The sequence below is a fragment of the Perca fluviatilis genome, chromosome 9, assembly GCF_010015445.1.
Source record: "Perca fluviatilis chromosome 9, GENO_Pfluv_1.0, whole genome shotgun sequence".
In the NCBI taxonomy this organism is placed as follows: domain Eukaryota; kingdom Metazoa; phylum Chordata; class Actinopteri; order Perciformes; family Percidae; genus Perca; species Perca fluviatilis.
Window position 1 is genome coordinate 13,293,663 of NC_053120.1, and position 11,572 is coordinate 13,305,234.

General features: G+C 41.1%; 1 protein-coding gene across 3 annotated transcripts; it reads left to right on the forward strand.

Annotated features, from left to right (window-relative positions):
- Nucleotides 1-203: 203 nt before the first annotated feature.
- Nucleotides 204-11,572, forward strand: ttc22 (tetratricopeptide repeat domain 22). Of its 3 annotated transcripts, none has more exons than XM_039811888.1 (9): nucleotides 204-328; nucleotides 6,993-7,281; nucleotides 7,667-7,967; nucleotides 8,889-8,944; nucleotides 9,023-9,138; nucleotides 9,268-9,386; nucleotides 9,650-9,811; nucleotides 10,194-10,346; nucleotides 10,430-11,572. In XM_039811888.1, the coding sequence occupies exons 2-9, from the start codon at nucleotides 7,019-7,021 to the stop codon at nucleotides 10,964-10,966; spliced, it is 1,707 nt and encodes a 568-aa protein (XP_039667822.1). In that variant the 5' UTR covers nucleotides 204-328; nucleotides 6,993-7,018; the 3' UTR covers nucleotides 10,967-11,572. The 3 variants fall into 3 exon arrangements, with proteins under 3 accessions (XP_039667822.1, XP_039667821.1, XP_039667823.1); XM_039811887.1 differs by lacking the exon at nucleotides 204-328 and adding an exon at nucleotides 6,823-6,909; XM_039811889.1 differs by lacking the exon at nucleotides 204-328 and adding an exon at nucleotides 6,823-6,909 and having other exon boundaries at nucleotides 7,670-7,967.

Sequence of the window (11,572 nt, forward strand, 5' to 3'; positions counted from 1 at the left end):
GTATATTTAAACAAACCGGTGATCATCAAGTGAAAGCAGAAAGAAAATCTTCTAATTCTCCGTTTGTATTAAGTGCTTCCTCCACAGCGGTAAATACAGCCTGATCTCCGGAGTGCAGTGCCCGGTGTATGAGCAGTGCAGGCCGCTGATGTCTGGTTGGATTGGAGATTCCTACGCTGAGCTACATTGCGCAGATTCCACCAGCATGACAGCGACCAGCAGCCGCAGAGTGGGAGAGGAGAGGAGACCCCAGACTGTCAAGTCAGCTGCAATAACATCGTAGAGCTTCCGATACGACTTTCAAAATAAAATACGCATAAAGGAACACGTAAGAATATTGTTGACTACCAAAATAAAAATTCTCCCGTCTGAACTGAACATACAGAGGAATGTAACTAAGTAGCCTACGTTTACTTTAGCACAAAATCAAGTTAGGCTACTTATACACAGTGGTGTAATAAAGACCTACCCAGATAATGTACTTATAAGTAAAAGTAGCAATTGTGTAGCCTAAGTTACGAGTAGGCTAAAAGTCCAGCATTCACCATTTTAGTTAAGTAGGCTGAATGAAATAGCATCAAAATGTCTACTAGCTACTTGAAGTACCAAGCATGTAGTGGACTTGAGTAAAAAAGTAGGCCTAAAAATCGTTCTGAAATGTAGGCCATCTGGAGTAAAGAAAAAGAGTGTTTGGAAGGAAAGGTGGGCAAGAATGGGCTTTCAGGATCTCAAGCATCTTTCTTTTCATTTACATTACCCAACAGTGCATATTAACGGAGGAGTTGAGGAGAACAGGTATGTGCCCAGTTGGATTATCACCTGTGCTAAACTGTGTAGGAAATGTGAAAAAGTTGAGAAAGGCTCTCTCAACATAGGCTACCTATGAATTAAAAAAGTCGGACCTATGTTTGACCATTAAATAAACTGGCTTCTCACATATATTACTAAATAAAATAAAATAAAAACAACAACAACATGTAATTCCTTTGTACATCAGTTTAGTTTTACACCAGTTTAGTTTTTAAATTTCAGAAGCTTTTTAGATGCAGCAGAGTCCCTGTGGGTCGGAATGGATTAAGAGTCTAAAAAGTGTAATTAAGTATGACAGATGTCTGTGTTACTAAAGACTATCACATTACTCTCAATACACATACACACACGTACACCATATGTGGCTCTTCTCTATCCCAGCCTACCCAGACTCAGTCCAGGCAATTGGTTTCTCAACAGGCCTGGACCTCCTCATGTGGAACCATGAGCACAGTGGCTGCCATAATTGATCAGGTTAAAAGCTCACAGTTATGAGACTGGTAGGCTGACGTATTGTATTGGCAATAGTTTGGGGCAATAGAGATTATATGTTGTCAGTTAGGAAATGAAATAGGGTGTCTGGTTTCTGTCATTTTTTTATGGTTTAGGAGAGAAAGCATTTAAAAATGTGTTAACAAATCTATAGCTACCTGGAGATTGTTTTATCCAAGTGCTAACAAAGACACATGGCAAACGAGGTCTTTAAAGTCCCAATTCCTACGCATGATGGAATAGAAGTATGTGAAAAAGTATTTATTACCAAGTAACAGTTAATGAATTTGCCTTGGTGGTTTGTGCATACATAAACAAACAAAGTGATCATTAATATGAAATAAACAATAAATACAAAAACAAATATACAAAATAGCTGTTTAACATAAGAAGAAAGGGGCTGAATGGTTTAGTGCAGAATGTGCAAAACTATATAGTATATGTAATGGGCTGGTGTACAGTCCAGGATTTAGGTGGTTAATGCAAAGTGTTAGTGACTAGAGTAGGGTTAGAGTCAATTTCAGTGGGGGTCCGGGGCCTTGTCAATAAGGCTGACAGATGAAACAAATCATGAAAAGGAATATCAATACTCTCAATTTTTGGTAAATTTGCTCTGCTAAGATTTCCTGAAGATGTTTTGGGCTAACATATACAGCTATTAGACATTGGGACAGTACAAAGAGACATTCAGTTGTGTGATCTGCATTCAGAGAAGGTCTCTAGAGAGCTGAAGAGTTGCTTTTTACTACACTCACTCACTCAAGCTGCCAGAGAGAAGCTGACTAAGAATGGAAATATAGTGATGAGGTGGCTTAGAAAGGTAGAGGGCTTTCAGCCATAAACACTAATTACATGTGCAAGTGTGTCTCAGGGGAATAAGGGATAAAGGAACGGTCTGCAGTAAAAAAAAGGGTTGACATGTGCATTAAATAACAATACTTTAAAAGTAGGATTCAGGATCTGAAGTGGATTAGGGCTGTTTTACTCTTTGTGATATGGCAGAAGAGCTACTGTGCCTGGATACCAGACCCATTCAGTTTGACATGGAGAACATACAATATGATACTTAATCATTAAGTCCCTCCACTGTTAATAATGCTTTGGAACAGATAAAAAATAGTAAATGTGCATGCATTAAAGGCATTAATAACAGAGCAGAGCTCAGTTTAGAGAGAATGTATGAAGTCTGGATTAATAAGGCTTCTTGTGAGCCTATGATCCTTTGTGTTTAGTGTCACATCTCATGAGGGGCCCCAAATTTCCCTACTTTACTCCTGTCAATGTAAATGAAATGTCTCTGCAGAGAAGGATTTCAGTGAACTTTGATGCTGCGAGGTTCACAATATACCCAGGAAGCCTTTCCATTATCATCCCTGACTGTATATTATTCTTTGTCAGTTATACACTGTCCTTTGTGCCAGAAATTAAGACAAGCACCAAAACAATTAAGTAGGTTAAAAAGGGGTTAGATTGAAAGGAAAAAGGACCTGCTATCACTATGTGGGACACATATCCTAATCCTACTTTACAGTGGATTCTTACTGCTAAAATAGAGGGATCATTAGGGGTCAACATCTTTCCCCATAATACATTTGTTTTGTCTCCTGGCTGCTGGGATGTAAAATCTATCATCTAAACTGGAGCCTTTATGAGCAAAATGCTGTATATTCTGTCTTTGGCTCGGAGGGTGCACAACCACACAAACAAGCATCTGTAACCATTATGTTACCATGCAATCAGCCTGGTATCCACGATGGCCACCATGGCAACGATTATTGAGAGGAGAAACTTTTCAGATTTCTGTACACCCACATAGTACAAATCGAAAAGGCTGCCCACGATGAGGCAAATCTGCAGTACCAAATACACATTATGTAACACACTCTGACAGTAACTGAATCTGTTTCAGGGGTAACATAGGTGGTTCAGTACTGTTCAAAAGCATTTGTGTGTGGGTTTGGTTATTCTCTCTAATTGATTTGTTCCTATATATGGCTAATATTGTACACCAGGTGTCAGAGGATGGCTGATCTCTCTTTGAATTATCTCTCTAACAGTCTCTTATGTGCTGAGGCCCGTTGGAGTGTTTCCCTGTGTTGTTAGAGAGCTTGCACTTGCCTGGGTACCACTTTTGATGTGGGTCTGTAAAGCCCATGGAGACATGGCATGTGCTAGTTGGTTTAAAATACTTAACACCCTGTCCTTTTTGTTAGAATGGTTTATTATAATCCAAGTTTACCCTCTGGTGGAAGAGTTTGGATTTGTATGCAAAACCATTCTAAAACAAACACGTGTGTATCATGTGTGTATCTGGTTTAACCAGGATAGCATTGTCACTTGCAGGATAGTGAGGATTCACAGTCAATGTTTGCTTTTGTTAAACTTTTTCGCAGAGGATCTGCATATTTCCGTTAGGTGCTTAAATGTTCGGTCAACAGCTCATCATACAGCTGCATGCTTCTTTTTTATAGTTTAGATTAGATTAGGTTCAACTTTATTGTCATTGCATGCAAGTACTGAGACAACGAAATGCAGTTTATCATCCAAGCAGAAGTGTAAAAAGCAGTAAAGCGCAAAGTAATGTACCTGTTTTGGGGTAAATAATAAAAATATAAATAATAAATAGTAGGGGACAGTTAAGAATATTTAAAGATATACTGCATACGGTATGAACAGTATTAACAGTATGAACTGAGTGATATGAATAGGCTATGATATACACATATTAACTAGTGCAGAAATTATTTAACTTATTTTTTATAATGAAATGGAATGTCATTGATTAAAGTAGTAGCTAACAGAAGTTTCATTGAGTTTCCTCCAGTGTTTCCCCAGTCGCACTGTTCCTGATGGTTCACATTCTTCTGTTGCCAACAGCTGACACAGGTAGTGTACGTGGAAGTTGCAAAGTTAGGCAGGAACTTTGAGTACCAGGATACTAGGCCCAAGAAGGCGCAGGGCAGCAATGTCAGATGGGGCGGGGCTTTCAGAACAGCATCGTGTGCTCTTGGTCAGGAAGAATGCCATCTGCAGTGATGACATGGCTAAAGGAAGCGTAGAGGGCTTCCTGAAGTGACATTTGTTGTCATTAAGCAGTAGTCAGCCTCTTTCAGTGTTTGGAGGACAATGTTGAGGTTCTGGTCATGTTCAGCAGGAGTGTTGCCATAGACAATGAGGTCATCAAATAATTCTGGACACCTGGGAGGCCTTTGAGGATGTCGGCCATCATTTTCTGAAAGGCTGAAGGGGCGATGCAAGGCCATAGGGAACCCTACAGTATCTGAAAAGACCCTCGTTGTGATGAATGCTGTGAGGTCGGCTATCTTCATGGAGAGGCAGCTGGTAATATGCATTAGCCAATCAATTGTAGAGAATACCTTGGCACCTTGTAGGTGAACAGTTCATCCACAGAGGGCGGGGGTAGCAGTCTGTAACTACCGCTTTGTTAGGCTCACGGAGATCTGTGCACATTCTTATTCCACCAGTTTTCGTCCTGTGACTACGATAGGTGAAACCCATGGTGATGCGTCAATCTTCCAATGGCGAGCTTTCAGCAAAGCGTCCAGTTCGCTGAGACAGAAGCCCTTACAGCAAAAGGCAGCGCGTAGTTTCTGGAACAGGTTTGATAGTATGGCGATTTTCACCTTATGCACAAAGTTGTGTGCACAGCCGATGTCAGGAGCAGCAGGGATGCAGGATGCAGTTGTAGAGTCAGTAGCCATCACAGGAATAGGAGGAGCAGTGGACGGAGGTAGGACAGATTGCCTTGAATGCAGATGTTTAAGGCAGCCATGAGATCTCGTCCTAGGAGAAGGGTGCCCTTCTTCACCACAAAGAACATGGCTGAGGAGGTCGAAACTGCTCTACTCACTGTGACATGTATGCATCCAAGCACTGGAATTCTTTTCCTTGTGTAGGTCACCAGTCGACTTGTAGGTGGGAGCAGTGGTATGTCACTGAAGTACATATCATAGATGTGGTGTGGCAAAATGGATACTGCAGAGCCTGTATCCACAACTAGTTCAAGCTCTTTGGCAAGGGAAGCAGGTGTACGGATGGTAATTTTGCACAAAGTGTATCTGGTGCATGGCAAGGGTCTCTCAAGTACAGCACAGTCAGTTTAGGCAGCTCTATCTCATGTACATCACTGGTTTGAGTGGCGGCAAACCCTGCAAAATGTCCAACTTTATGACAAATTTACAAGTTGCCTTGGCTGCAGGGCACTGGGGAAATTAGCTACATGTTTGTCGAACCACATCTGAAACAGCTACGTGAAAGCAGGAGCATTAGCGGCTTATTTGGGCGGGTTTGACGTTTGTATTTCTTGTATGGGCGGGGCTGTACAGCTTGCACTGAAACACTGTCACCTGCTGCAATCGTTTTAGCTTGCTGAACAGCAATTCCACTTGAGTTGCAATTGTAACTGCTTTATCAGTGTCAAATCCGGTTCTAACAGAAGCCTCCCTAATGCATTGGTCACATGTTCAATTAGCTGGTCACGGATCACATCAGTTTTATCATCAAATCCACATTTGAAGCAAGGTTGTGTAATGCACCACATACTGTGTAATAGTCTCCTGAGGTGCTTGTGTGGCTTTCTGAAGGCATGGCCTCCACGACAACGTTAACTTTGGGCATAAAATGTTTCTCTAAGGCAGCAACAGCAGAGGTAAATGTGTCACCTGTATCCGCGGTGAGTAGAAAGTCTGTTTCCCTCGACTCGGGGCAATGGAGTAAAGTAGCTTTCTTGAGCCTCAGGCCAAGCATTCCCTGTCGCATTAATCACCAGCATGTAGTTGTTGAAAATCCGCATCCACATGTCGAAAGGCATCGGCGGCTCTCCAGGGCAAGGCAAAAACATCGGAGGCGGAGGCACGTTAGCCATGATGAATCAGTAAAAAAGCATGCAAAAAGACGTAGGTTCACTCGTCGCCAAAATGTAGTGTACGCTGGTGAAAAGAAGAACGCCGTAATGTTCAACAGGAAGCATTATATTATTACAACAGTTCTTAATAGCGAGCATGCTAGCAAAGCACGGTCATTGACTAGCACGGTACATTCAGTAGTCGCCATCTTCTTCTCTCTCTCTCTGTACTCAGGGTCTCAACTTATAGCTGCTTTACAACAGTGCCGCCTAGTGGTAGAATGCAGTAGACATATAAAGATAGAACACAACAGTAGGGACAGAGAGTAACTGAATCATTCTCCCAAACAAGATGTCAAAACCATTTTTTTTTACAAGACATAAATAATATCATACTGTCAGAATGGACTTCAAGGAATGGCAGTTGGTGCTTTTGTTGAAGAGCCAAATAAGAAAAAGGTGACAAAGAGCACACCATGTGATACAATCTCTTTTTGGAGAAAAAAAAAAAAAGATTTCTGAATTTATGGCTGAGAATCAAAAAAGGGAGTTGATACAATTAAAAATGTGGGTAGAATATGTATCCATAGTTATACACTATTTTGCCCTTACACTAGCTGTTCCACTCCCTATAGTCACTCCCAAGCCTAACCTGTTCGACCTGTTTGCACCTGTGTGTCAAGAGTGTGTGGGTGAATTCTGTCGCTGGATAATAGATTGAACTGTAGGCTGAGGAGGACAAGGTATTTTCTTGTGCAGAATCGTAGGTAAAATAAAATATATGATAGCAGTATTTCTTATTGTATTTATTGTCTTTTTTAAACAGCAGGTGGAGAGAAGGAGCAGAAGGCCATGGAGGCAGACAGCAAAGAGGACATTGAGTCTCTCATGGAGGACATGGACTACATCCCTGGCCACTTCCACCTGGACCTCAACCTTAACTGTGATCCTGTTGGGCCTATGAAGCTAAGACTCAGGGACACTTACCTAAAACAAGAGAGCCTGCGAGGTGAGCTAGAGGCTGAAGCTGGATATCTACAGTACGCCGTTCGAAATCTGCTGGGTCTGCTGGCTTTTCACCTGGAACACTTGGACACAGCTGAAGAAATATTCAGGTTAGGATACACTGTCATTTCTTAATTTATAAAGGCAGAATATTTCAAATATTCATTTAGCAAGAGATCTCGATTAATAATGTGTTTTTAAAATGTCGTAGCATTCTTTACAATTGAAACACCACACAGGTTGAAATGTGACTTACTATATATACAGTACTTAAACTCTGTGAGCTGACCAATAACCACCACATGGAGGACCTTCACAGCAGTGGAAAAGGCAGCACAAAAGCACAGCCTGACCTTCTGCCAATAAAAAAACAAGAATCAAGACCATAAGCTCCCAGTAATCTTACACACTAGTTGATAGATTTTGAATGGCTGGGCCACAAACGCAGGAAGCTGCATAACAAACATACCATCTCTCTGTCTCTTTGCCTTTCAGAAGCATCTGTAAAGAAGACCCTGGGAACCTCAATGCCTGGGCCAACCTGGGCTACGTGTACGACAAGCTGGGGAGAGAGCTTGATGCAGGCGAGTGTGTGGAGAAAGTTTCCTACCTTATGGGCTTAGACGGTGGAGAGGCCTCACAGGAAGAGACCAGGATCCTGGCGGCCCGCTGCCTGGCTGAGCAGGCTTACGTTTATCCCTACGATGTGGAGCTGAACAGTGAGGACGACCTGAGAGACAGACTGACGGCAGCATTGACACTATACAACAGAGCCCTGGACTATGGGGGTCAGCTGGTGAGATACATACAGTAATACTCTAAATAAATCTGTAAATGTTTTTTTTATTTTATTTTAGGATTAACATGTGAATTGTAAATGTAAGGAGGAGCATTGAAACAATGACTCATAACTTGACTCCAGCATTTCATTGGTTGGTATTTCATCCATGCAGTGTTGGTAATCCTTAGATATATATGATTAATTTCTCTTCTATGACTCATTTCACCTGCAAATCTTTACTGAAGTAATAGGATGTGGCTGTGCTCAGACGATTTATTTTTTTCTTCAAACATCTGTTTATTGTTTTCAGTGCATGTACATCATTAGAAGAAAACTTGATGACATGGGTTTAAGTTGCCGTTAGATGGTTAAGCTGTAATAAAAACACTTAATATTATATATATATATATATATATATATATATATATATATATATATATATATATATATATATATTTTTTTTTTTAAATAAAACACAATGACAGCACAGTGATACAGAGGTAAGAATTATAAATAAACTATGGTGGAATATTTACCCAGAACCATACACCAGTCGTTGATGAGTCACTACGTATGTGCAGTAGGCTTGTGTAAACAAATATGATATTGTAGTCTTAGTCAGTTATGGTCGAAAAGTCACATTTTCTCAAGTAAGAATACAAAGGCCCACTTATCTAAGAAAACATGTTAGAGTAGCCCCTAAATGTACATCTCATTTTCTTTAATTTAATATAGTGACATGCATTTGGGATCCACACCGCATAGCTAGATGCTCAGAAGATTTATGAATGAATATGAAACTTAGCTCACAATGACATGGATATAAAACTAACTAAACAATGCTACACAGGACATGTACCTGAAGACGTAAATATGTATTCCTGCACAACAAATGTCATTTATGACTATTAGTAAAGCGTATTTGTTGTTTTTCAGCTACCAGTAGAGGAAAAACGAAGCTGGTCTTTTAAAATGGCAACCATCTATATAAGGTACCAAACAACATTATCACACGATAACCACTACACCACTGGATGTGTAATGTGTATTAAGTCATTTTCTCCCTGCAGACTGGACCAAATAGTAAAGACCAAAGAGGACTCTGAATACTCCAGACTCTCACACTACAATAAGGGACTGAAGCTTCTCAAAGAAACACTAGAATCTGAGAAACCACAACACAAAGGTAAATATGTTTCTATATTATTGTTTCTCTATGAATACATATGCTTGGTTGTACATTTAGAGGCATTAGAGTAGTGCAGCTAAGTAGAACTTGGTAAAGAAAAAAACTGATTTGGATCTCTCCTCTCAGCTCTTGCCTGGTGTTACGTTGGCATCATGTTGGAGAGGAAGGAAGAGTTCACCACTGTGCCCATGTCTATACATGACTGTGGCTACTCAGCCTCTGATCCACTATCCTGCTATGGAACTGTAAGTTAACTCACACATTTAGGCCTAGTCCACACCTACACTGGTAATTTTTTTTTTTTAACCTTAGCTTTTTTAAATACCCTTTTTACCCCATTTGAATGAACCTCTGCATTGTGTCTATCCCCACCAACAACCTTTTTCAAATGGAAATACACACATATACAGAAATAGATCTGTTTTAATAATAAGGTCAAGAGATTTAATTTAATTTATTATTTCCATATTTTCATCATAACATACAATATGACTGTTTATGTCCTCAGGCCATAAACCTGGCCAGTGAAGACGCATTTACCCTGAACCTCCTGTCAAAGGTCTTCTTTCTGTTGGGCAAACATGAGATGGCCACAGGGATCTGCAACATGGCCCTAAACGTGCTCCCAGACCCAGAGCTCAACTGGCAGGCATACTGCACCCGTGCCAAGGTACTGCAGCCGGTCAAGTCAGTGCCAAAACCAAGCTGGCAAAACTCAGTCAATTACCATTTGAAATCCCTTTAATGCTTGAGAATTTGCATGAATTTAACTGTCTGAAAGATGCACAGCATTCACATATTCGTACTGAGCTGGTGTTAACTATAAATGGTTATTTGTGTACTGTATTTGTATTTAGTTTATGTGGCAACAGTTAAGTTTATAATCCTATTGCATAAAGTGATAATTTCTATACATTTGATAAACGGAGAGGTCTATAGTGCAAGTTTTTCATGTACAGTACCAGTCAAAAGTTAGGACACGCCCCCCCCCATTCAAGTGAATGAGAAAGCGCGTCCAAAATTTTGACTGGTACTGGACGTTTTCCTTTTAGATCAATATGATGCTCTATGCCAGGGACCTACAGAAGGCTAAGCATGGTCATGGTGGAATCCCAGACAGACAGAAACTAACTGAGGCCAGAAAAGACTTGGACAAGGTCCTGACTGTTCGTCCATGTCTGCGGACTCACCTGGAGATGGCACAGGTAACGACACAAACTACTAATGGGCAATATATAGTGATTTTCTACAGCAATAGGGTTTTTTAAATATATGTCTGTCCCTTTAGGTGTACTACTACATGGGTGTAGATGCACTCCAGGAGAGTCTCTTGGTGGATGAGGGAGCAGTGAACAGCGCAATGGTGAGTCTGTCCCATGCCCTACAGATTGAGCTGGGTGATAGCTTGCCGGACCTCCACGTGCTCAGAGGACGCTGTCTCCTGCTGAAGGGGGAGGAGCAGAACGCTGCAGACTGCTTCAAACGGGCCATGGAGTTAGAGAGACCAGGGAGCACAGACACCACAGCCCTGCGCTGCCTCCTACAGGCACTCTTGAATCTGTTCATGCAGGGAGGCCCTGACCCAAGCCTAGCCACCACCCAACTGGAGCTGTGGGTGCAAAAGGCTGAGGAGAGGTACCCTGAGGACATTGTGAAGTCTGAGCTGAGGTGCCTTTACAGGACTCACACAGCAGAGGTCACAGAGTTATCCAGGGCTCTGATCAGGACAGGCAGACTGGACCTAGTGAGGAGGCTTCTGGAAACAGTGGTGCCTAAACAGCTGGTTAAGAAGAGACCAATAGCTCGGTCTTTCTCCTGTACATGAAGCAAATATGTGACTTTAGTAGACATACAGGTGCATGACCTAACCAGAACAGACATACAGTAATTAATTAACTTCTTGACAGCATTTCACAGACAAAAATGAACGGCAGCGGTGTACTGTATTTTTTAAAACTGTGATTCTTCTATTATTAACTTGCATGTTTTATTTTTTTTAAGGAACAACTTTCAGAAAGGTTAGATATACAGAGAAGCCTACAGTTACAGTGTTAAAGCACAGAAGGATATTCCTTTCAAGCTTGCTTTGCAATGCAAAATATGTCAGAAACCTTTGAGTTTCCGTGTAAAATGAGATGACCGCGGCCTTTGAGAGCATTGCTGAATTGAAAAAAAAAGGTTGGGTGTTTTCATAATGAAATGGCTGTGGAAAGGATGCCCTGTTGGCTCTTCCACAGTGGCTGTAGAAATGAAACCACAAGTAGTTATTGCTGCATAGTAATATTTAAATCATGTCACACTACCTCTCTTTGAGTGGGATATTTCAATGCTCTACCACTATTGACCAGCAGATAGGGGTATACACCATTAGGTTTTGTCTGGTTCATGAAAGGTTCTGTTTTTGGCTATGAATAAAAGACTTTTTGAATCA

Bases quoted from the DNA above. Each gene is read 5' to 3' on its own strand.
- ttc22 (XM_039811888.1), top strand. From the start codon at position 7,019: ATGGAGGCAGACAGCAAAGAGGACATTGAGTCTCTCATGGAGGACATG. The intron at 7,968-8,888 runs GTGAGATACATA...GTTGTTTTTCAG, and splicing joins TGGACTATGGGGGTCAGCTG to CTACCAGTAGAGGAAAAACG. The intron at 9,387-9,649 runs GTAAGTTAACTC...TTATGTCCTCAG, and splicing joins CACTATCCTGCTATGGAACT to GCCATAAACCTGGCCAGTGA.